We start from the raw sequence: 26,615 nt of genomic DNA on the forward strand, positions 1-26,615 counted from the left end.
CCAATTGATGTATCTGACATGTCTAAACAGTGTAGGGGGAGAAAAGATTAAATACAAGACTACAAGCATTAATACAAGATTTCTTTAATATTATACTTTCAGTATAATGTTATTTTCAACTTAATGCTGTATGTAGCAACTGATAAACAGAACAAAATTAGTGAGTCCAGGAAATAATAACTTAATCTTTAGAAGGGACTGAAATTACACAACTATAAATTCCCAGGAGCTATAACGATTTGCCTCTGTTAGGAGCACTGAGAATAACACTTGTCAAATGTTCAACCAGTATACAAAACAAGGTAATCTAAATTAAAATATTCTGAAGTATAAGCAAAAAGAGAAGTTAAAACCTATGTCCTTAATAGATAAAGTCTTATTGCAGAAGTTCAGTATTTTAGAGACAGTATCTATCCTTAACCTATTCAACTTTCTTTCTTCAAAGAGGAAGATCACCTACATATTTAACATTAATTAGATAAACATGAATTGTTTTGACATGATTTATTTTAACTTTCTAAATTACTAAGCTATTTTTAATTGTTTTCTAATTATAAAAGCAATATGTGTTTGTTGTAGAAAATTTGGACAATACAAAAAAGTATGAAGAAGAAAACAAAAATAACATGTAATCTTAGCATTCAGAGACAGTGTGATTATAGAGTACCTTTAAGATCCTTTTTTTCCCCAAGCACATACACGTTAATATTATTTTCAACTAAATTTGTATCAAATGGTAAATATTCATTCATTCATTTAATAGATATTCATTGAGAGGCAACTAATGCCATTATTAAAATTGAATAATTAGATATTATTTGAAAATATTAATGATTATAGGTAAGTCTACTCTTTGAATTTATCATTATTACTTGATTATTCACTTGTTTTCACTTTTGGGTTGTCTCCAACACATCCACTTATTTTAAATTGATTGAAACACCCTCTAGTACTATTCCACAGATGGGCACGATATATCACAAAACACTGAACAAGTTTCCAACTCTTCCTATTTTGTTTGAAAGGAAAAATTCAAGATTTATCCTGGAAAATTCAAAATAATACCAAAATGGCATGATTAACTAATTAAATAATTAATTCATGAACTGTGAATGTGGTTAAGAATATGGTCTCCAGAGCTGAATATCAGGTATTCAAATTCCAAAGCTGCCATTTTCTAGCAGTCTCTAAACTTTTTGTGACTTGTTTCCCTTATCTGTAAAATGGGAATGACAATACTAGCTACGTCATATATAGCTTAAGATTAAATAAACTAAGATGTACAAAGTAAGTATTCAATACCATTAACTATTATTTTTTCATTAATATTTATATGGCATAATATTTATATGGCAGTTGCTAGAAGCTCTGATTACAATGTAAACAGGCAAAATTTTGAACTTTTTAAGACAACAACTGAAACATTAAAATACATAACCTCAACTACACAATTTCATTCAAAGTAAGGACTACAGAAGAAAGGAAAATTAGAAGGTGTTGAAAGAAGAAAACAGAGGCATCCATATATTTAGTCTGGGGCATGAGTGTGTGTGGGTAAAGGGATTCTCCCTGAAGAAGTATAGATGTTATCTACTTGGGGGAAAGAGAAGGAAAAGGGAGAGTAGGATCCAACATTGGTTTAGGCATGTGAAGCCCACAGATAGGATGGAGCTCATCTCTATTAAAGAATAAAAGGAACTAAAAATGGCCAGTGTGGGAAGGTGGAAACTGACGACAGATGAAGCTAAAAATGAAAAAAAAAAGAAAGAAAGAAAGAAAGAAAAAGGACATCATTCAGGGCCTTATGAACCTTATTAGGGATTTGGGTCATTTTTCTAAGAATGATGACAAGTCACTAAAAGGTTTTAGTGATGCAATCAGATTTATGATTTCTAAAATTACTTTGGCTACAACATAAATAATAAATTCAAGGAAGGAAAATTTTTTTTTTATTAAAATAATCTCTAAGAGCACTTGGTAATAGTAGAGGAACAGGTGGATTTGAGGTTTAATTAGGGATAGAGAGTAAGTTACAGAATTATCTTCACCCTAACACCTATTGCCACTAAAAATTATAACACCTAGTGATTGAGTGCATCTAGGAGTTAGTGGAAACAGAGATGGCAAGAATGACAGCCAGGTTTCTGCAATCAGATGAATGATTAACTCACTTACTAAGATAAGGAATTCTGCATGAAGAGCAAGTTTGTGGGGAAAGATATGAGTGTAGTCCTGTGTATGTTAAGGTTAAGGCAACTTTGAGACATGTAGGTGGAGATATTCAGCAGATGGATGGAACAATGGATGAGCGTGGAATTGAGAGAAGTGGTAACGACTGGGGGGAAAATTTGGGAGTCTTCAGCATGTTGATTGTAACAGAAGTCATACTATGGGTGAAACAATTTAGGAAGAGAAAAAGTAAAAAGAATAGGGAGGACTTTGAGCCTTGAGGAACTCTCAACTTTTAAAGCCATACAGAAAAACATTAGCTGTCAACATAGACAGGGAATAGCATAATAAGATAAAATTGTCTTTGGACAGCAAAGGGAAGAAAAGGTATCAAAATGGAGGTGTCACTAACCTGTGGAATGCTGCTGACAGATTAAGAAAAATGAAGATGGAGAAATGTCCTCTCAATTTTGTGATACTAAGGTCACTGGTACCTTTAGAAAGTACATTTGGAAAGAGCAGTGAGGAATGGAAACCTGACTAAAATAGGCAGAGAAGTGAAAGGAAAGGAAGAAAATGAAGGTACTGAGCATGTGGAGGGATAGACAGAAGTTGAGGAGTCCAGGGAAGGGAGTCAGGGAACTTTTTAGTTGTTGTTAATTGCCGCTGGCTGCTATTTCACTGATGGCTGCTATTGTTGTTTTTGTTTTTCAGATGAAAAAGGCTTAAGCAGATTTAAATCTTTAATGTGTATGATCCAGTGAAGAAGAACAATTAAAAACAGGAGAGAGCACCTAATGAAAGAGTCACGTTCCTGAGAAGGCACAGGAAAAGGGAACTTGTTAAAAGGAAAATCCCTCCACTTTAACAGGAGGTACAAGCAAGAGAAGGGTGCAGGAAAGGTTGTATTTATAGACTTGGTGGAGGATGTCAACACAGTTCCCTCTGATGGCTTCGATTTTCTTTATTAATTAGAACATGAGGCCACCTGCTGACAGTGAGAGACAAGGTAGAAAAAGTCAGGCACCTGGATGGCTCAGTGAGTTAAGCATCTGACTCTTGATTTTGGTTCAGGTCATGATCTCACGGTTCCAGAGTTGGAGCTCTGCAGCACAGAGCCAGCTCGCTCTCTCCCTCTTTCTCTACCCCATCCTTGCTGTGCTTTCTCTCTTCTCAAAATAAATGAATTAAACTTAAAAAAAACAAAGGTAGGAAAAAGTATCTGAGGTTTGAGGAGAGTACAACAGAGAAAAAGTGGAATGTGATACAGTGTGAAAGCCCTGCTTGAATGTGGTGAGCATGAATTTATGAATTAGTGAATGTTTACCCCCTTTTATACATATTCTGACATTGTTCTATAGGATACAATAAATGACATAATAAAAAACCTAGACCCCCCCATCATTACTGTAATAAGAGTTTATTATATCTTTAGATATCTTATTATTCTACAGTTCATGTTATTCATAATAGCACAGGTAAACTTGATTTGATGGAAAAAGTATAATTTTCTTTTTGTTTAAGATGATGTTTTCCAAATATAGCCAACTTCCACCAATTTGAACAAATTGAGATGACTACATTTTCAAATTGGTAAGCTGTCCATATGGATGAAGGAAGCAATTAATTTACCAGGATTTCTCTGTAGGTACTGCTGCCCTAGTTTTCTCTCTTTGCCCCCTCTATAAACCAATAGTGGCTTACAAATTTACAATTTACTAGTTTAATAAATGGCTAAGACAGCACTGAGCACAGAGCAAATGCCAAACAAATAATTGCTGTTTGATAACAACGGTTCTTATCAGCAAGCCCAGTATTTGTATGTAAAAGAGTGCTTCCAAGGGGCTTAAAAATAGTTTGCTCTCTTAAATGAGTTCAACATACCCACAGAAATCATGTTGACACTACCTACTTGCTTAGCAAAGATAAACATTCGTCCTAGTCCAGTCTGAATTATTTTAATTGCAAAATTTTGGCATTAGAATTAAGGAAGCTCCACTATTTCGAAAAATATTTTGGTATAAATAAGTTACAGGCTCACCCGCACACTACTACCTCTCTCAGGATGTTGGGGGAGGTGCTGGGGGCTGTGGAGGATTATTCACCAGAGGACATCTTCATTTCAGGTTGACCACAGACCAGTAGGCACATTAGCAAATTGAACAGAAGTAAGCAAGACCCAAACTATCCTGGCATGAAACTATTGACTGTGTCCTTTTTATCAGAGATCATCTATTTTCTTCCAACAGGATTGGAAACAGTCTTCACTGGTGGTTATAAATTGCTCATTAATCAAAATGGATTTATTGAGCATCCATAGTGTGCAAAGCCTGCACTAAGTGATTCAAAATAACAGGTTGCCTAGTTACCATAAAATGGAAAAATTCCCCTGTGAAGGTTAAAATTAAATGAAAGGCAGACAAGAAAACATTATCTTTGATGGCATCTGACTATTTCACAGGACTTTTTCTGCCATTACAGCCATTTTCTCTTAAAGATAACAGTCTTTCACTCATTCATTCACTCACTTATTTTCATTCATTTATGTAATTGAGTCCCCACTATGACTATGTAAGATCCTTTGCTTGATGCAATAAGGCAAACAAACATGATTCAATTATGACTGCATAAGCATGAGTCTTAGCAAATTTACCAAGCAAGGACTGTACTTCTGTTGATCTTTATTTAATGAGCCTAGTACTAGAGCCTTCTTTATTTCATATGAAATCTGTAGGCACTGAAGCATTACTGAAATGCTCCTTGCAAATGTATCACTCATTTTCTTGTTGAACTGTAAAATCTTGTTGAATATAGATTTACTAATAAATTGCTTTCATATTTAAATTAAACCAGTGAATATGATATAATTTTTTTTCAGAATGAGATCTACTTTATACTAGCTTAACTAGTTAATAAATAGAAAAGACCACAGACAGGGAACTGATATGCATAGTTAACTGTGATTTTCTGTGAAAATGCATATTCTATATCCATGAATAGCATTGCCAGTCACAGCCAAGACCCTTAAGTGCATAGCCTCTGAAATGAGCAGGTAGCCAACGTCTGCCCACAGAGGCCCAGGATCCTCATTTGCCCCTCCCTTCTACGTATTGAATTTGTGTGCTCAGTTCTAGTCCCTGCAATTACTTCTTAGGGCTACTGTAACAAAGTACTGCTACCTGGGTGCCCTAAACAACAGAAATTTATTGTCTCACAGTCTGGAGGCTAGAAGTCTGAAATCAAGTTTGGTTTCATTCTGTGGGCTGTGAAGGAAAGATCTGTTTGAGGCCTCTCTGGCTTGTGGATGGCCATCTTCCCCCTGTGTTTTTTGACATTGTCTTCCCTCTTTGCATATCTGTCTCGGTGTCTAAATTTCCTCCTCTTATAAGGATACCCATCATGATGGATTAGAGCCCACCTAATGACTTCATTTTAACTTGATTACCTCTATAAATGCCATCTCCAAATTCTTCAAGTAAGGTCACTTTCTGAAATACTAGTGATTGAAAGACAAAAAGTGGAGGGGGGATAATTCAAGCCATAACAGTCCCCAGTTTCTCTAAAGACCTAGTCATCCCTCAATCATTTCTTCCTCTCTCTCGGTCTCTCCAGGATAGCTTCAGAATGCAATTCTTGTGTGTGTAGAAGTCCTCACTTTGTCCGTAAACCTAACCCATGTTATCCAGCACAGTTAACCAAAAACTATAGAACGCATTCCCTCAAATATAATTATTTAGCTTCCTTGGCGACCTATTTCCTAAATGGTAGAATTTTCAAAGGGAGAAGGGATAACTGCTCCTCTATACCCTCCCTCTTTGTTCCCCCTTCCCCTCTTTGCTGGCATTGCCTTTGTACTGGTCACCATAATGTTTTGCTGAAACTAAACAGCAATCTCCTAATTAATCTTCCTGTCTCAAGCTTCATCTCTTTCCAATCTATTCTTCACATTGCTTCCAGAGAGACTGTTCTAGAACAAAACCTATCACATGACGTCCCACTTAAAGTCTGTCAATGGTTCACTTCTGCTGTCAGGTGAAATCCAAATTTCTGCATGTCACCTTTTGTTCTTTTAATGCATTTTTCCTTAGTAGCATTCTATACTTTAACCATACTAAGTTGGGCATAGTCTCTGAATAAACTGTGTTCTTCCATGCCTCTGGATCTCTGCACACAGTTCTCATTCATCCATATACCATACAACTCCTGTTCATGTATCTGATTCTCTTTCTCTGAGGCTCCAATCAGGCAGCAAACTCCTACAGTAAGCTTCTACAAGATCCCTCCCCTTCTATCCTCCTGGAGCACTTATGCTCACCTCTCTCATTACACTTAATTACTCTTAATTTTAACACACCCTAAGCTCCTAAATATCAGAAGTTTCACTGTTTCCTCAGCAACATTTAGCACAATGCCTAGAACACTGTAAGTACTCAGTAAGTGTTTACTGAGTGGATAAGGAACTGTAGGGTAGCTACCTACCCAGTTCAGTTTAAGGGCCTCTAAAAGACTCATGTGCATCAAGAGATGTCTCCATATTCTGAAAGTCCTACCTTTATTAGTAAAGGACTTGGTAAAATGGGAAACATCAGTGGCATCAAGAGAGGTCAATGACTTCCCTGAGTTCATCAGCTTTAGTTAGTTGGTCCTGAGGGGAAAAGGCAAAGCTAGGTATGGGTCATGAGGAATCAGTAATAGCAGACTGAGACCTAGAAGTAATTGGATCCATACAAAACCTAAGCTACAGGTTAATGGAATCAACAAAAGAAAATAACACAGACTGTGTCCTCATCCAGATAGAAGACAAACAGTGATGTTGATCTTCTCTTCCACCTGCTAGGTTAATTATGGAGGGGAATTTTGTGTGCTTCACTTGATAAAGTTCTATCTAGAATTAGAACAGAAACTGCTCTGACTTGTATTCACCCCTATTCCTATCATTAAAGAGAAAAATTCTTCAATTTAAATTCTGGACTCCCTCACCTCTAGAATTTACAATCGTGGTAAAAAGTACAGACTACCAATCATTATGAATTAACCTGGGTCAACTGAGCAAACTGGATTCTTTTATATTGAAACCAGATGACTGAACACAATCATGGAAATCATATAGTCATGCAAATTAACTCTTACCCCTTGAAAACAGTACTGTTTTCTTTAAAAACAGTAACAGCAACAAACAGCTCAGGCATTATGGGAAATCTGTATTTTCCAAAAGAGGCTATAAGAATATCTTCTTATTTTTTTTTAATTTTTTTAATGTTTATTTATTTTTGAGACAGAGAGAGACAGAACATGAATGGGGGACGGTCAGAGAGAGAGGGAGACACAGAATCCAAAGCAGGCTCAAGGCTCTGAGCTGTCAGCAGATCTCACAGACCGTGAGACCATGACCTGAGGCGAAGTTGGAGGCTCAACCAACCCAGGTGCCCCAAGAATATCTTCTTATAACATGACTTTAGTAACACTTTTCCATAAAGGGTAGAGGTGATTAAATCCCTTGCACTTAAATATATGTAGGCCCTTAAATACCACAGAAGTGACATTGCCTTCTGAGTTAAGTCAAAAAGCAAAACAGCTTCTGCCTCATTCTCTTAAGACACTTGACTTGGAAGACCGTCACTTACCATGAGGAAGTCTACATAGGCCATACCAGACATATGAATAAGAATCAGTATTGAGAATGGATCCTTCAGCCCCACCCATGCCGTAAAGCTGCCACAGGTGATATCACTTGAGGCAGAAAAAAAAACTGTCTCTGTAGAGTTGTCCCCAAATTGTAGATTTACAAACAAAATAAATGGCTAATTTTTTTGAACTCACTAAGTGTTGAGGTAACTACCTCAATGTGTTGGATGTTATGCAGCCATCAATAACCAGAATAGATTCTGACATTTGGAAATGGGTGTTGCCATAACAAAAATCTAAAACATGTGGCATGAACTTTGTGACTGGGCAGCAGGCAAAAGCTAGAAGGGTCTCAAAGTGAATGACTGGGGAAGCCATAAGGGCCAAGGAGACGGTTCCTGGAAGCCCACAGAACTATGAGGAAGCTGTTGGTGAAGGTGTAAAGGAGAGCAAATGTAATCAGAAGCTGAAAGTAAGGCATCATTTGTATTGTAGTAGTGGCAGGTTTGGCAACATTGACATCTGAAGTAACATGGAAAATAGAAAATTAACCAAATGAACTCTATGATCTAAGGATGTTTCCAGGAAGAATATTGAAAGAGCAACCTGGCTTTGTCTGGCTGCCTGTGATAACATGCAAGCAGAGAGAAAACTGAAGAATAACCTACCAAATACAAAGGAGCCAGGAAATTCTGGGTTTCTTATTTGCAGTTGCTCCAAATGGCAAACAATTTTCAAATTAAGGCCAATGACCAAATCTGAGTGGGATGCAAGATTATTTGTTAAGGCCTGAGACAGCTCTCAGGTGGTGCTGTATAGAATCTTTAAGTCGGACAAAAAAACCCTCTAAGTATTTTTAAGGGCATGACTCACAGATTCTCCCTGTTCAATAGTAGGGTTTCTAAGAGTCTCAAGGATATTATCACACAGAGCTCTCATAAGGAGTCTTAGGTAGAGAAGAGCCAATCTGGAACATAAGCTTTTGTCTAATGAAGTGAAATACAATTGGAACACAAAAAGTCCACAAAGTTTTAAGAGAAATTTTATCAGCTTGAACTGGAAGGAACAGAAATATAAAACAGAGACCCTTTGACTCCTAATCTTTAAAAGACAGAAAAAGCAGGTAAGAAAGACACTCAGCTGTAAACACAGGCTACTTTATATGGAAAATAAAGAATGATTCAGAGGGTGGAACCCAGTGCCACAGAGAACAACTCCTATGCCACAAGACTGAGTCTTAATCAAGGAACTGTGTATGCCTGATTAGATTCAGAATTGCCACAGGCTAGTGACCACTGTATGCCTTGTTCTCCCTATGTTTGGATGGGAGTATCAATTATGGTTTCCCTATGCCTGATTCACTACTATATGTTGGGTATGTAGGAAAGAAGACTGAAAACTGGTCTCAGGTCATCACTGCCAAGAGCAAAGGCAGTCAAGAACCTGCACCACCAGAACTACACCAGGGAGATGCATGCACACCTGAAACTTGATTTGGAGCTTGTAATAATAGGCTAGTGTTTAGAAATCCTGAAGGTATAAACAAGTATAATTTCCATCGGAAAAGGATATATTGGGGCACCTGGGTGGCTCAGTCGGTTAAGCGTCTGACTTCGGCTCAGCTCATGATCTCATGCTCTGTGAGTTCAAGCCCCGCATCAGGCTCTGTGCTGACAGCTCAGAGTCTGGAGCCTGCCTCAGATTCTGTCTCTGTCTCTGTCTCTGTCTCTCTGCCCCTTCCCCACTTGCACTCTCTGTCTCTCTCTGTCTCTCTCTCTCTGTCTCTCTCTCTCTGTCTCTCTCTCTCTCTCTCTCTCTCTCTCTCTCTCTCTCTCTCAAAAATAAACATTTAAAAACAATTATTTTAAAAGACATTTTGGAAAAGAATATAAATTATTGTGCCCAAAGGGCAGATGATGGCAGATTTTATTTTCCAAAATTGACAGCAAATGTATCTCCCATTTTTATTACAAAGCACCATTGACACTCCTTCCATTAAGAAGTGGGGTTCATTGGGGCGCCTGGGTGGCACAGTCGGTTAAGCGTCCGACTTCAGCCAGGTCACGATCTCGCGGTCCGTGGGTTCGAGCCCCGCATCGGGCTCTGGGCTGATGGCTCAGAGCCTGGAGCCTGCTTCCGATTCTGTGTCTCCCTCTCTCTCTGCCCCTTCCCCGTTCATGCTCTGTCTCTCTCTGTCTCAAATATAAATAAACGTTAAAAAAAAATTAAAAAAAAAGAAGTGGGGTTCATGTTCTCTCCCGTTGAATCTGAGTAGACTTGGAATTATATAGTATAAGTGATTATCTGTGACTTCTAAGGCTAGATAGTAAAAATAACACCTGTTTTTTTTTTTTTTGAGTTGCTTGTTCTCATAATCTAGCCAGTATGTCATGAGGAAACCAAGCAATCCATGGAGAGGAAAAATGGTCCCCAGCCCATAAACCTAGCCAAACTCTAAGCTATCACCAACTTGCCAGCCATTTGTAGGCCATCTTGAAAATAGGTCCCTTATCCCCCACTTGAGCAGCCCCAACTCATACCAAGTGGCACAGATAAGCTGTCCCTGTCAAATGAACTCACCAAACTTGCATGTTTGTGAACAAATTAAATGACTGATGTTCCTGTAAGTAAGTTTGGGGATGGCTTTTTAAACTTTGTTTAACATTTATTCATTTTTGAGTGGGGTAGGGGCAGAGAGAGAGGGAGACACAGAATTCAAAGCTCAGGCTCCAGGCTCTGAGCTGTGAGCACAGAACGCAATGCGGGACTCGAACTCATGGACTGTGGCATCATGACCTGAGCTGAAGTCAGGCGCTTAACCAACTGAGTGGGGTGACTTTTTAAATAGCAATAGATAACTGACACAGACATCATCTCCTTCATGAAGTCTTCCCCAAGCTCCCAGGTGAAGTTAAGTTCCTTTTGTCTGTTCCCCAAATACTTGTATAACATTGACTTAAACTTATTACACTCTATTGAAATTAACTATTCACTTGTCTGCTTCCATGAGAGTGCAAGAACAGGCCTGTGCCTTCTGGAAAAATTAGCTCTTCAAATATGTTACTTTTGCCTCATTTTTCTCTCCTCTCCTTCTGAAGCTTTAAATAAACAAATTAGAATTTTCTAGTGTATCCTCCAAGTCTCTTACCTTCACATTAAATTTTCCATCTCTGTCTCTCTGTGCAACATTCTATAAAACTTCTTCTGCCCTAATTTCCAGCTCACTAAATCTCCCTTCAGCTGAATCTAATCTGATGTTCCACTTATCCAATGAGTTTGAAATCTGAGGTAGTTTGTGTGTGTGTGTGTGTGTGTGTGTGTGTGTGTGTGTGTGTTTATAGTAGCATGGTCATTTTTCAGCCTGCACCTGATAATTCCAATATTTGAAGTCCTTTCACATGTGGATCTCTTATTTCTTGTTTTTGTGATTCTGGTTTCAAGGTTTCTTTCCTTAATTATTGTACACTGCTAATATTAATCAGAAAAGTATTTGGGGCCTATAAAAAGAGTATATTCCTCTTTAGAGGCAGAGAGAGAATCCCAGGAGGGGTAGTGGAAGAGAGAAAGGAGGAGAGGGAGAGGGAGAGGGAGAGGGAGAGGGAGAGGGAGAGGGAGAGGGAGAGGGAGAGGGAGAGGAGCAGGGCTCACCCAATGTGGGGCAGGAGCTCAGTGAGGGTATTACTTTAAATTAAATTCATGGGTTGACAGTTTTTGGACCATTTAGGTGATAGAAATTTGTGGTACAAATTTGTGTGAGGACCAGTTTGTTGGTAATAACACCTCAGGAATTTCCCTCTTTGTTCTTCTCACAACAAATCATCTTTCTTTGGGGTGGGGGTTATGGGACAAGTTTATTTCTGATTACTGTGAGGTATAGCCCCTGGAGTCCCAGCTCTATGGAGGAAGATTTTCCTATTAGGGTCTCCATGCTGGACAGGCACAGAGATTTTTTTTCTCTACATAAACCTTGAGGTTTACGAGGCATTAAGCACCAGAATTCAACAGCAGGCTCAGAAAATTCCCTCAGTACAAAACAGCTTTAGTAATCCGCTGGTTTCCCACCTTCACGAATGTTTTGGTCTGATTATATCTTACTAACCTACTAACCCCAAAAAGTTTCCTAATTTATACGTTATTCAATTTTTTTAATTTTCCTGTTACCTTTTTTGTGCTTTTAAGTTTTTCTTTTCTGTATTTTTAGCTAGCATATTTAATTGTTTTTAGCAGGAGAAGCCTAATCAGCCTTGTTACCTGGGTCCATGTCTTTTTCATCCCTGTATCCTCAGCGTATAGAACATTGCTTGGCACATGAAGGAACTCAATTAGTTTTTGATTGTTTAGTGAATAAATCCCTGTCTTCTTTGACTCTTTCATTCCTGCCTCCACCGCCCACAACACATCCATATTTTCTGTGCCCTAATTAAAGCTCTTTTACATTTTATACATGTATGCCTTCTATTTTTCTATATTTACTGAGCTTTGCCCTGACCTCCCCAGTATTTCCTGGTTACCTCTCCTATGGAAGAGTTTTCATTCTTTTTTTTTTAATTTTTTTTTAACATTTATTTATTTTTGAGAAAGAGAGACAGAGCAGGAGCAGGGGAGGGGCAGAGAGAGAGGGAGTCACAGAATCTGAAGCAGGCTCCAGGCTTTGAGCTGTCAGCACAGAGCCCAATGTGGGGCTTGAACTCACGAACCACGAGATCATGACCTGAGCCAAAGTTGGTCGCTTAACCAACCGAGTCACCCAGGAGCCCCTGGAACAGTTTTCATTCTTGTCAACTGCCATAGTTTGGGATCAGCACTGACTTCACTTTTTGTGACTACTTCTGATAACTCACTATTCCACTTTTATCAAATATCTGCTGCTTTTCTGAAGATTATGCTATCCTATTATAACATTCTTTTTCTGATTTTGTTGCTACCTTATGTGAACTTCCAGTTATACCTCCACATTTCTTGAGAATTTCAGCATGTGGTTCACGATTTCAACTATACTTCATCCCCCAATATAAAGTATAACATAGTATTTAAAAGCACTGGTTGGGGGCGCCTGGGTGGAGCAGTCGGTTAAGCGTCCGACTTCAGCTCAGGTCACGATCTCGCGGTCCGTGAGTTCAAGCCCCGCATCAGGCTCTGGGCTGATGGCTCAGAGCCTGGAGCCTGTTTCCGATTCTGTGTCTCCCTCTCTCTCTGCCCCTCCCCCGTTCATGCTCTGTCTCTCTCTGTCCCAAAAATAAAATAAAAAACGTTGAAAAAAAAAAAAAAGCACAGGTTGGACAATCAAATGCAAGTCCAAGACCTATCCCTTATTAATAAAGAACTCTGGGAAGTCACCTAATATTTCAGTGTTACAGTTTCTTCATTTGTAAAATGGTAATAATGATATTATTACCTGATACCATTGTAACAATTACATGCAATAAGGCATATAAAGTACTTAGAACAGTATCTGGCACTTAGTAAATGCTGAATAAAGTTGAACTATTTTCATTATTATGCTCTTACCTCATCCTAAAAATCCTCCTTCTGCATGCTTATGACTCATACAACACCCTTTGTCTCAATGCTTTCTCATTTGTCCACTTCTATAAAATTTCTCAGTTATTATCTAAAATGGCATTTCTGAATTTTACTTTAATCCTTCTCAAGATCTACCTCTTCTTTTCAGCCAGTGACTTTTTATCTGAATCCAGAAATGTAATCCATTTGGAAATACATAGTTCAGAATTTCTCTATATTCATAACAATGCTCTATCTTCTCTCTGGGGGAAGTAATGTCTGGGTCTTCTCTACCCATTGTGTTCTTTCTTCTTAGTTTTTATCTTTAATCTCTCCACCAGCAAATTTCTTTAACCTCTGAACTTGACCAAGGCTTACTTATTCTAAAATAAAACTAGATATTTCTCCCTTGCACCTCTTTTTTCTCATGTTACTATCCTATCTCTTCTAATCTTCTTGAAAGGGTAATCTGTACTCTCCCATTTTCCAGTGTCTCACTGTTAACTTCCAGAAATCTGAAAATTTTATTTCATCACTTATAAAACTTACTTTTCAAAATTAAGCAGCAATTGGATTGTCAAACCAAAAATCCCTCTATTAAGTTTCTCTTACACTTCTTTGCAGCATTGAATATATTGACCACCCACTTGAAACATTCCTCCATCATTAGAGTTCATGTTACTATCTTGCATTCTTTCTTAGAGGTGGTGGTGAAGTAACAGAGGTATAATGATAGTCAAATACTCATGTTCAAGAAAGGCCCCCTTATGTATTGATCTTAAATAAGACACTTAGCTCCAATTTCCTTATCAGTAAAATGGGCATAATATTTACTTAACTTGTACACTAATTGATAATGAAAATAAATAAAATAATGGATCTGAAAATAGCATGAAAGATATAAAATATATAAAGTACCTGAGTACATTTCAATAAACAGAAAACAGGATACAGAAAAGTATATTAAAAGACTTGCTACCAAATCTGCTACGAAGTTCTAAAGGACCTCAAGGTTTTTTTTTTCTTAAAGAACCCCAAGTTTTGCATCTGACCTAAAAGGTTTTTCACTTTTGCAAGGTTTCAAAGTGCCTTCACCAAGGCAGTACCACTCTTGTCAGGAAGTTAAGAGACATTGTATCAAAAACTCTGACTTCTGGGACTCACTTCAAAATGCAAAAAATGATTAGTGTGACTATACTGGGGCACTTTCATGTTTAAAATATTGTGGAAAATCAAAATATTAATGATGCCTCTTCACACACACAAGCATGCAAACTGAATTGGTCCAATGTAAGAAATATTACCCGTTCTACAAAAAAATTAATATTAGAAAAGGAAATATTACCAGTTCTTGGAGAAGGGGCCCTTGCAATTTCTAAGGAGCAAGGTTTCTTTGTAACTGCTATGTCCGTGAGATCACATAGAAAGTTCTCATTTTCTGAAGGAAATGTATCGAGAGAAGCAGATGGTACAATTTCCATAGTGTAATTCCTCTTCTTTGGATAGGACTCCTGAAAGGAAGGAGAAAAAATAAAAATAGCTTTGTGATAAAGACACAGCTTGTTTGATTTATAAAAACTAGAAAAGATAATCAGATTCATCAGTTCTTCCAAAACTGATTAAGAGATGCTGATTCATCTGTTTGAATAAGTTATATCATCATGTAACCCCAATATTATCAGTGATCTTTTTCGAAGAGTCCTGACAGTTCGGTTCCCCTGAATTTATCACTGACATACTAAAGTTCATGATCCTTTGTCATGATCTCTTTTTGTAGTATATGGCTATTTTCTAGTTGTGGCATAAACTGTTGTTTAATCAACAGTTATTCCCAAGACTCTACTCCCTTGCCAGCTTCCTAGGGATAGCCAGCCACGTGACTCAATTTTGGCCAGTTAGATAAAAGGGAGACTTCTGGAAAAATATTTTTCCCCAGAGAAAGAAACATGCAATGGGGCTCTTTCAGAGCCTTAGCCACCTTCAGTTTCCTCTCTCTGGATGCAATTTTGATGTCTGCACACAGGACAGGCATGTTGTGACCATAAGGTAACAACCTTAAGATCAAAAAGGTAATGGGCTAAGAATGGCAAGAGAAGGATAAAACACGCCTAGGACCTTGATGATATCACGGAGCTACTGAAAGAGCCCCAGGACTGAAAGAGCCCCAGGACTGAAAGAGCCCCAGGACTGGTTAGTTACTACAGAATTCTTAAATAAAAAAGTCCTTGTTGTTTGAGCCATTGCTAATAGGGATTTTATTTATTTATTTATTTATTTTTGTCATTTCAGGTTAGGATAAAATGAAGGTCCAATTCTATACTACTGATTCTTTTAAGCATTCTAAAAATAGGAATTCATTTCATTTCACAAGATCTTAATTTCATATACAAGGCATTAATTGGTCAACAGATATTATTTGGCATCTATCATATCTACTTAGGACTACACTAAGTGCTAGAGATTTTTAAAACCTAATAAGGTACAATCCTTGCCTTCAGAAAGTTCACAGCATACTAGAGAAGAAAAACAGATACCTGCATAATGAATTTCACTATTAATTATGTTTTGTTTTTGATGTTTGTTATTTTTACAAAGCATAGTTCACTATCAAAAGAAAAAGACAAGAAAAAAAATAAACTCATTTTCAAAAAAATCTCCCAAGATATGACCCAAGGTCAGTAAAGATTTAGTATAAGCTCCTATTTTTTCTATAATGGTATTTACAGTACTGTAGAATAAGTATTCAAGGTCAGTGTAATTGCTTTCAGACCATACCAGACCCTCACACATCAAAGAATCAATTATGTTCACTCTACTCTATTGAAAGCAGGAAATTGAGAGTAATTTATTTTTAACAACAAAGGGTGACAAAGTAGAAAGTATCCAGGGGAAAGCAATCAAGATGGTATATGATTTGAAAATCATGTCACAGATGAAATGATGAAAGGAGCTGCCATGTTCTATCCCGGAGAAGCCTTACGGCAGCATCATAGTTTTCTCAACACATTTGAAAGGCTATCCCTAAAGAGCTCTCCCACAAAGCAGGGGATGGGGAGAAGTTGCTATGGTAGATTATTCCAGAGTTCTTAAAGGCAGAACAAAGACCAACATTTATAAGTCAAAAAGGGCAAATCCGAGTCAGAACAAAAAAAAAAGCTCTATGAATTAATAATATTGCTTATCTTTTATTTTTTATTATTATTTTTAATATGAAATTTATTGTCAAGTTGGCTTCCATATAACACCCAGTGCACCAAAAGGTGCCCTCCTCAATACCCATCACCCACCCTCCCCTCCCTCCCACCCCCCATCAACCCTCAGTTTGTTCTCAGTTTTTTAAGAGTCTCTTATGCTTTGGCTCTCTCCCTCTCTAACCTCTTTTTTTTTCTTTTAAACAAAAATGCACTAATGTAACAATAGCTGAAAATACACTAGAAAGCAACAAAAGAAACTCCTAATTACTGGAAATCTTTAAGTAGAACTATGTATTGATAAAATTATCTATAAAACACATTGTAAAGTGAATATATCAGATGACTGTAAACTCCATGAAGGCTGGAATTTGTTTTGTTCACCACTCTATCCCCAGATTCTGATACAAGTCCTGCCATATAGGGGCAATAAATATTTATTGATCAAATGAACACTCTCTAATGTCCTTTTTAAAAAATTCTAACTATCAATTAGGGAGATGATTATGCCTTGTTCAGATATAAATTACTTTGCTCTGCAGTTTGGTTATTATTATCCGTTACTGGTATTGCTTACTGTTTTACATGTCAAAAGTAAAAACTGAGTTAATGATAATAAGATTACAAAGAGTCATGAAAAAAGTCCCTAGCTTAAACCCTAGTTCATCTTAAAATCAAATTAATCAGAACAACCCATTCTTCATGGATTTAGTTAGATTGGAATTTTACTCTGTTTATAAAGAATTATGAATATTTAATGGCCTTGAAAAATGCTCTGTAATTTAACCACACAGAATGCGTTACTTTGCTTTCTCCTTAAAAATGAAGTATATTATTCATTAGAGAAATATTAGAAAATATAAAGAAAGAAAAAAAATCACATGAAAACACAGCATGCTCAGGAAACTAATGGTAACATTTTGCTGTACATCCTCCCAGACTGCTTCCCTCTGTAAATGTGTGTGTGGACATGTGAGTGTGTGCAAAGGAAAGAAAAAATATTTTAAACAACAATGAAATACACTCTCTTCTGCTTACTAAAAAAGTGCCATCATTTCTCATTAAAGAAGGCACACTCAACAAAATATCTGACTAGTATCCCTCAACAGAGGGATGGATATGTGATATAATAAAATAATGAGATGAATCTATGTGTGTCCACTACTCAGTTTAGAACATTACCATGAAACCCAGGCTTCCCACCTGTGCTCCCCTTTCCAATTTCTCCTCCTCCCTCCCCAACCATGGCTAATATTTGTTCTGAACTTTGTGTTCCTTGAGTTGTTGTTGAAATTTAACTATATATGTAAGCAGCATTGATAAAGAATAAATTGTTTTGTACTACATGCTTTTGACTTTCATAAGAATAGTATAAAATATTCTTGCTCTTCTATGACTTTTTCAATCAATATAAAGTTTCTGAGTTTCATTTGTTTTCAAAGTGGTAATGGAATTCACTGTATAGGTATACAATATTACTTTACAGATTCTCCTGACAGTGGGTTTTAAGCATTTCCTAGGTGTTTTATTATTAAGCACAATTTGCTATTAACATTCTGAATGAGTCTTTTTGTACAACTAACCAAGGTATGTAGTCATTGGGCAGAGAGTCAAGAACAGACACAAGGTGAGAAAAATTAATGAAATCAAGAGTTCTACACATACAGGAGCTTACAGCAAGAGGTGATCAGGAGAACCAAGACAGGATATCCTGTAGGTTCTACAGAAATCTTGAGGAGGACACTGCATTTTCCCACCCAAAGTAGGATGAAGGTTCAAGGGATTTTTCACAAGACCTTAATTTCATATACAAGGCATTATTGGTCAACAGATATTAACTGGGAATCTATCATATATACTTAGAACTATGCTAAGTGCTAGAGATTGATATCAAGATATCCTTGTATCAAGGTATTATCTATAAATATGTATATGTATTATATGTAATGCTTTGTATTCTGATATGTATTTACTTCTAATAATGCATTCTGAACAAGTTTCAATGACAAATATGTGTCTACATGATAAATTTAAGGTTAAGTCTCAGTATACACATGGTCATGATTTATTTTAGTGAATCTTATCATATTGAAATTTCGATGTTTTGATTTTAAGGGAACATTCTTATGCATATACCTGTGTTTAAATATTCAACTATTTCTTTTGAAATAGAATTCCTGTAACAATAGGTATATACCATATGCTTACATTTAATTGAATCTGTTTCTGGATTTCTAATTGGTTCCATATGTCAATCTATTCTAGTACCAAAATCACACTGTTTTGATTGCTGAAACCTTAAAATTAATCTTACTATCTGGTAGGATAAGTCTCTCCTCATGTTCATCTCTGTCAAAACATTCACGATTATCCTCATGTTTATTTTTAAAAAACAATCTTTAAACATTTTGTCAACTTCTCCTCAAATCATTCCCTCTCCTTTGTTTCCTGTCAGTAAATTGTACTGCCATACACCAGCCACTCTAACAATTTGGGGCTATTCTTCCATCCTCATTCTTCCTCAATGCTATAACCAGTCAATCCCCAAGTCCCTTACTTCATCATTGAATTATACCTCAAACACTTTCATTTCTCTCCATTCCTGCTACCACCCTAAGTCCAGGTCACCACTGTATCTCATTTGAACTACTATAACAACTTCTTAACTAGTCTCCTTGCCTTCTCTGTTCCTCTTCCAATTAATTCACTTTCAAACACTAGCATAAGGTTACACTAGTAAATTATGTCAAAATCAACTCATTTACTTTCATCATAACTTTTAGAGAGAACATAAAATGCTCTAGTCATAATATATGTTGATTCTTTTTAAATATTTAACATGGCTTTTCATGATATCTCAGAGTTTCTACACTAAATGATTTCATTAGATGCATTAATGATCCAGATAGCATGCTAAATGAAATAACTAGATCTGGGAGAATAAACCAGAGGTTAAACATAATCCCATTAATCTATAAGATAAGTGAGGTTAATTTCTAAAGACATGCTTGTCTATCACCTAGCAAAGTACCATATTCATGTTAGGACTCTGTCAATACATACTAAAAATGAATATATAAAATAATTCATATTTTAGTTAGTATATTAAGGCCAACATCCTCCACTGGAATTAAAAAACCATAGAGGCAAGGACTATGACCATGATTTTCATATAGTATGCACTTAATAAATATATGTTGAATTAATGAAACCTGAAACAATGTCATTCAGAAACTATTATAGATGCAAATCACTGTAAGAATAGCAACTTACACTTGTTTTATAGTCTGCAAAGTGAATAGTATTTCATTTGCCCAGATGATTCTTATTAGCCCTCACAACCAGCCTACCAATGTTATTAGTATCTCCACCCAAAAAATAAGGCTTGGAATTCCTCAGTGACTTCTTCAGTATTCAGCATCTGGTTAATGGAAGTTTCAGGGCTCCAACTGAGGTCTTGTGACAGCTAGTTTAGTGTTCATATTATTGTATCACAGATTAAAAAAAGGACTATGACAAGATCTTTATTGTCAGAACTAAGGGAAAGAAAAAACCTCCATATATTATTAGGTAGTATATAGCCTAGCCAACTTCCTAACCTTTGCAAGCCTTTTTCCTTACAGAGGGAAGCCTGGACTTTGATATACAAGCTAATTATCAACATACTTTTGATGATAAATCCTGGTAATGGACTAGATGAATCAAAAAAAAATTGGCCCTACAATTTGTGACTCACCTTCAAGGCTCCATTGTAGTTAATTTAGCATAATTGGGCTCCAATTGGTTAGCAGTTTTTGTTTTTTTTCTTGATATTTAGCCTCTAATTATATTCTAATGCCTGGTTGCAGGATCCCAGACTTGTTTCTGTGCTTGTTTCTTGTTTTTGTTTTTGTTTTTTTTAAATAAGAGTAGCATACCTAGGATTGTGTTCTCTATCTTGGCGTTTGCCAGCTGTCTCTTGAGGGACTAAAAATGCTCTGTCCCTGAATCCTGAACAGGTCCCTAAAGCCCTGAGTCTCTGACTTGACAGCTCCCGAGGGAGTGTCTGGCTTCCATGTTTAGTCTACTCAGTCAGCTTCAGTGTATCTGCTATAGTTGATTGTGCAATGTGTGGACCCAACAATACTTCTTCAAAAAGATGCATACTATAAGCATTGAATAAATTAATAGAACATATGCTCCCCCCCAAAATAAACAGGAGTAATAAAATGCCTAAATAATATGCTTTCATGTGCTGCTTACACTGTGCTCCCAAAAGTTTCAAAATTCCAGTGGTAAGCTAAATCTAACAAGTCAAATTTATTAGTGATTAAATATAAAGTCTTTTGGTTTAGCACATATATTAGTTATAAAAATTTAGCTTGAGGGTATATAGATAAGCAATACCATGAAAAAAGTAATTAGGAGGTACAGCTGACAGTATGAATGACAATATAATATACTCAAGAGATAATGTGACATTGACTGATTTAATACAAGTTTGATATTTAGATAGCAATTGTGACAGCCCTTCCTTCATCTGTGCTAATTAGAATTGAGAATTATCCTGTTCGGTAATTTCATAAAAGACAGGCTAACTGCATCATGTTGACCATCCTTATTAGGTGGTGCAGATTTTATTCATCAAAAGGATTAAGGGATACTTGACTTTATGACTTATGAAGAACCTTAGCAACAACTTGGGGACCCAGATATAGGCACAATTGTTTCTCAAATGCACCAATCATGTGACTTTTTATCAGAAATAAGTCTACCCAGGGTGCCTGGGTGGCTCATTCAGTTGAGCGTCTGACTCTTAATTTCTTGATTTTTGGCTCAGGTCATGATCCTAGCATCATGGAATTGAGCCCAGCATCAGGCTCTGCACTGAGCGTGGAGAGATTCTCCCTCTCCATCTCTGTCTCTCTCTCTCCTTCTGTCCCTCTCCCCTGCTCACTCTCTCTCTCTCTAAAGGAAAAGAAAAGGAAAAGAAAAGAAAAGAAAAGAAAAGAAAAGAAAAGAAAAGAAAAGAAAAGAAAAGAAAAGAAAAGAAAAGAAAAGAAAAGAAATAAGGCTACCTTAGGTGCTTTTCTAGATTACTTTGGCACAGCATCTCTGTGAATGTGATTCTATTCTTAACCACATGGAGGAAATGGAAGCAGCTTAACACTTCAGTGTGACCACACCTGGTGCCCTCAATTTGGTACTGGGGCCTGCATTAGAAAACATGCAAAGACCAAATGGACTGTTTTCTCTAGACGTGGGTAAGAAAAGTTTGAGTATCAAACCCATGTCATATAAAAAAAGATTGAAGATGAAAAGGTACAGGAAAACATTTATCACAAGTATTTGAAAAGAAGAGTGATTAGAATTGTTCTCTATCACTGAGAGGGTAGAAAGACTATAGATGGACAGATGGTAACAAGGAGACAGATTTCAGCTCAGGATGGGCTTTCTAACAATTAATGCTTCCCAGTATGAAACTGGCTGCTGGGCTCTGCTACTGGAAGTCTTCAAGCCTACACTGATCAACACAAGACGTCTCTTGAGAATAGAAAATGGTGATTTGACTCAGATGAGTTTTAAGATGTTAGGTAAATAAGACGATGAGAATAAAAGTGTTGGCTTAGTATTATGATAAGCTACCTGCATACTTTTACTGCTTTCTGAATCCTTTTTCTAATAATGGGAGCAGTAATACTAACACAAGGGAGTGTGGGTTTATGGCTCTTTCAAAGTTAGAGATGACTCACAATCCCAAATGACTCAAAGTAGGCAAAAGCTTTTGGAAGTGGTCTTAACTGTTCTGACATGTATCACAATTATCAAGAAAATTATACCTTAGAGACTTACAATGACATTCAAATATGGAAGACTACAATATAAATATGGAATAATAAGAAAATAATAATGAGAATCTTTGGGTAGGAGGGAAGAATGAGTGACAGCAGGACAGCCCTAGGAAAAGGAGCATTGATAATTGTGGTAGGCACTATAATGGCCTCTCAAAGATAGCCACATCCTAATCCCTGGAACCTGTGAATATATTATGTTACATGGCAAAAGGGACTTTGCAGATGTGATTAAGTTAAGAAACTTGAGATGGAGAGATCATCCTGGATTATTATAGTCATTGTAAAGAGAAAAGAGTCAGTGTCAGAGTGATGCAATGTGTTAGACTTGCTTAGCCATTACTGGCTTTGAAGGTAGAAGGCAGCCATGAGTCAAGGAATGGGCGAGCTTATAGAAACTAGAAAAAGCAAGAAAATAGATTCTCCCTTAGAGTCTCTAGAAAGAAATGCAGTCTTACCAACACCTTGAATTTAGCCCAGTGGGCACCATCTTGGACTACCAGAAATGTAAAATAATAAATTTGTGTGCTTTTTTTAAAGCCACTAAGTTTACGGTAATTTGTTTCTTCAGCAATGGAAAACTGATAGAATAACCTAGCAGAAGGCATCTCAAAGGAGGCAACAAGGATTGAGAGAGATACATTAAAATGAAAATCCAATGGAAAAATACTCCTTGTTATATTATGATATGATTCAATATTTTAACAAGTGATTCTTTCACTTTCACTTCATCTTAAATGTGATGCAGTAATATTGCAATAGAGTTTTCCTCCTACTGCATCTTGGATCTTGACAAGTAATCCTACAGTAAATCTGGAAAAATAAATGTGTGACAATAGCCAGGTAACAATTTGAAAAGAGAAAAGTAATGGAGGGGGTGGAGATAAGCCTTTAGCAGATATTTAAATAAATTATAAATGGTTCTGGTACAATAATTGAAAGGCAAGAAAGGAGAGAATTTTAAAAAACAAAGCTCCAACACTTGTGAAAATTTATTTTATTATGTTACAAAGGTGTTATTTCAAATCAGCAAGAAAAAAACGGGTTATTTAATAATTGCCAGTGAGATAACTGACAAGTCATTAGAAAAGAAATAATAAAGCTGGATTAATATTTCATTCCTTATAACAAAATAAACTCCAGATAAGTATTTAAATAATAAGTAAATACCCTTCTAATAATAAGCTTACAATAGGAATGAACTTTGAACAGGAGCTATAACCAGACATACAACCAGAGCTGCAGAGAACAACATTGATGAATTTGAGTACATGCAAATAATAACTTTCTATTAAGCCACTAAAATATAAAAACAATTAAGATACAAATGATAGATTTGGAAAATTCTTTGACACATATGATAAAGAGCTAATATCTTTATTATATAAAGAGAGTTACAAATCGAGATGAAAGAGATCATCAACCTAGGGAAAAGTGGACAAAGGATAAGAGTAGTTGAGAAACAGCTAGAAATTTCTTATATGAAAAGAGCTTGATCTAATTTATAATTAAATATATATAAATTAAAGTAACACAGGGTATACCATTCTTGATCAAATTGCTATAGAAAATACACAGTGTTAATGAGGGTTTGGAAAAATGGGTACTGTTAGTTGAAGTTTGTATTGGCTTAAAACCTCTTCCAGCTAATTTGTCAATTGTTACAGGAGACCTTTAGAAAGCAAATCTTTAGATTGCATCAGCTTTTGGACTTTTGCCATGTTGAAATTTTTCTTCCTTTGCCTGGAAACAGATGGGATTGATAAACTGCCATTATTATTCCTAAAGCATGATATTATAAGGCACTATTTATATGAATTGCATAACTATCACTTATACTTTCTAAAAAATTATGTACATTTGCTACTTTTTATCTATCAAATAATGAAGTGTGTGTGTGTGTGTGTGTGTGTGTGTGTGTGTGTGTGTGTGTGTAGGGGGGTATGTAGAGGGAACCCTGTCTCCTATGAAGCCTCTCTCATGAATGAAAAAAGTTGTAATCAGAAGCAATCATTTGAGTTGTAAATGGTGGTCAGGATGTCAGGATAATGTTCCCCTTTGGAAAGTGTTATCAGTTAATGTCCATGTATATCTATTCTTAGTTAAGACTCTCTTGATCAATCACTTCAAAGTTGAAGGTGCTGAGGAGAGGAGCCAAGGTGGCAGAACTGTATGGAAGTTTTTTGTGTGTCTCACATCCTTGAAATACAGCCAGACCAACACTAAACCATCCTATACACCTAGAAAACTGATCGGAGGATTAACACAACAATCTGCACAACCTGAACTGCAGAATTGAGCAGGTACATGGTGCAGAGAGGTGAACTGGGGAGCGAGAAGGCGCAGGAAGGGAGGTGCTTTTGCGAGTGGAGAGAGGACAGAGACTGGAGGGGGGGAATACGGGAAAAGCACCCCTCCCCAAAAGCAGCTGGAGAGAAAATGGAAAATTGGAAACAGCCACAGGGACTAAACTAAAAAGGGAGAAAGGAGAAAGGAGAGGGTTTAAATTCCATTAAGACTGTAAACAAGGGGAGCACAAAGGCTGCAACTCTGAAGCTCAATAACTGGCAGTGCTCTGGTGGGAAAGGGGAATCCCCAGGAACAGAGTGGGGTCTGGGAGGTTCTCAGGTCACATGGGGAAAAGCGGTTCCACTGCTGGAAGGACACCTGGCAGAGACTGTTGAAGCCACCCAGTCCCAGCCGACCCCAGAAGGCAGCCACATTCGCTGGTGCTGGGGCAAGGTCGTTAAGGGTGAAGCCTGGTGCCGATGTGTGTTGTGATTTTCCATAATCCCTGAAACGCTGCTGCTACACTGTCTTACAAACATTTTCTGGGACGGCCTGGCACCTGGCTGCAGTCTCGGGGCACCGGCGACAACAGGGTCCAGTGGGCATTCCTGGGTGCAGCCAATATTCGGCCATTCTTCATTCGGCCATTGCTTGGTGAGACCCTCCCACAGAGGGGTGGAGCGGGTCAAAGCCACAGTCCTTCAGACATAAGGGGCTGGGGAAAACAGCCGCATCTGAGACAAAACTCAGGAGAGAGGTACTACCTGGGGCCTGGTCACAGAGAGTGAAAAAGCGGGGAGTGGGCCACAGCTGAAGACAGAGGACAGGTGCGTGATTGCTGATCAGGGAGAACAGACTGGGTAGATGGGTGGCGCCATTTTTACCACTCCCGCACATGTGCATACGCACCTATGAGCTCCATAACAATCCACCCCAGTAGGCTAGCAACACCATCTAGTGGAGAGCAGAGCTGTTACGCCACCCAACTGGACCAACTTCACTCTTCAAGAACACAAGTCTCACCTCTGATTTAATTTATGGACTATAAAGAGCAACATAGACTGACTTCTAGGGGAAAATGAAGCAATTTCAGTTCTACTGCAATCTGTTAGCAGGTTCATCTATTCAATTTTCCTTCTTTTTTTTTCTTTTTTATTTTTCTCTTTTACAATTCTTTTCTTTTTCTTGAATATAGAAAAAAATTCATTTTTATTTTCAATTATTATTAAAAATAACTTTCTTTAATTTTTATTACTATATTTTTACTTTTGTGTAATTTTTTTCAAATTCTACTTTACTTCCATCATTTTATTTTAGACTACTTCAGTGTATTCACCTTTTCAAATTTTCAAACAATTTCCTTTCTTTTTTTTCTCTTTTTCATTTCTTTTCTTTCTCTTGAATTCAGAAAGAGAAAGACTTCATTTTTATTTTCAATTGCTATTAAAAAATATTCTTATTTAATTATCATTACTATATTTTTGCTTTTATGTAAATTTTTTCAAATTCTATTTTACTTCCATCGTTTTATTTTAGTCTACTACAATGTATTCACTTTTTCAAATTTTCACATGATTTCTTTTTTATTTTTTATCTTTTTTCTCTTTTTTGTTTCTTTTCTTTTTTCTTAAATACAGAAAACTAAACAATTCATATTTATTTTTAATTTTATTAAAAATATTTTTCTTTAATTTTTTTCTACTATATTCCTTTACTTTTGTGTATATATTTTCCAATTCCATTTTACTTCCATTATTTTATTTTAGTCTACTACAATGTATTCACTTTTTCAAATTTTCACGATTCCTTTTTTTTAATCTTTTTTCTCTTTTTCATTTCTTTTCTTTTTTCTTAAATACAGAAAACTAAAAAATTCATATTTATTTTTATTTTATTAAAAATATTTTTCTTTAATATTTTTCTACTATATTCTTTACTTTTGTGTATATATTTTCAAATTCTATTTTACCCCCATCATCTCATTTTAGTCTACTTCAGTGTATTCATT

The 26,615-nt window shown here is 36.6% G+C and overlaps 1 protein-coding gene across 17 annotated transcripts in view; it reads right to left on the reverse strand.

The window, feature by feature from the left end:
- The window catches only part of ANKS1B (ankyrin repeat and sterile alpha motif domain containing 1B), a 1,072,204-nt gene that overhangs the window by 656,336 nt on the left and 389,253 nt on the right, over positions 1-26,615 (reverse strand). For all 17 annotated transcript variants that reach the window (XM_011284166.4, XM_019835377.3, XM_045062214.1 and 14 more), the window contains exon 10: positions 14,642-14,807. In XM_011284166.4, the coding sequence (XP_011282468.2) occupies positions 14,642-14,807 (166 nt within the window). The remainder of the gene's footprint in view (positions 1-14,641; positions 14,808-26,615) is intronic.

The sequence above is a fragment of the Felis catus genome, chromosome B4 (genome assembly GCF_018350175.1).
Source record: "Felis catus isolate Fca126 chromosome B4, F.catus_Fca126_mat1.0, whole genome shotgun sequence".
In the NCBI taxonomy this organism is placed as follows: domain Eukaryota; kingdom Metazoa; phylum Chordata; class Mammalia; order Carnivora; family Felidae; genus Felis; species Felis catus.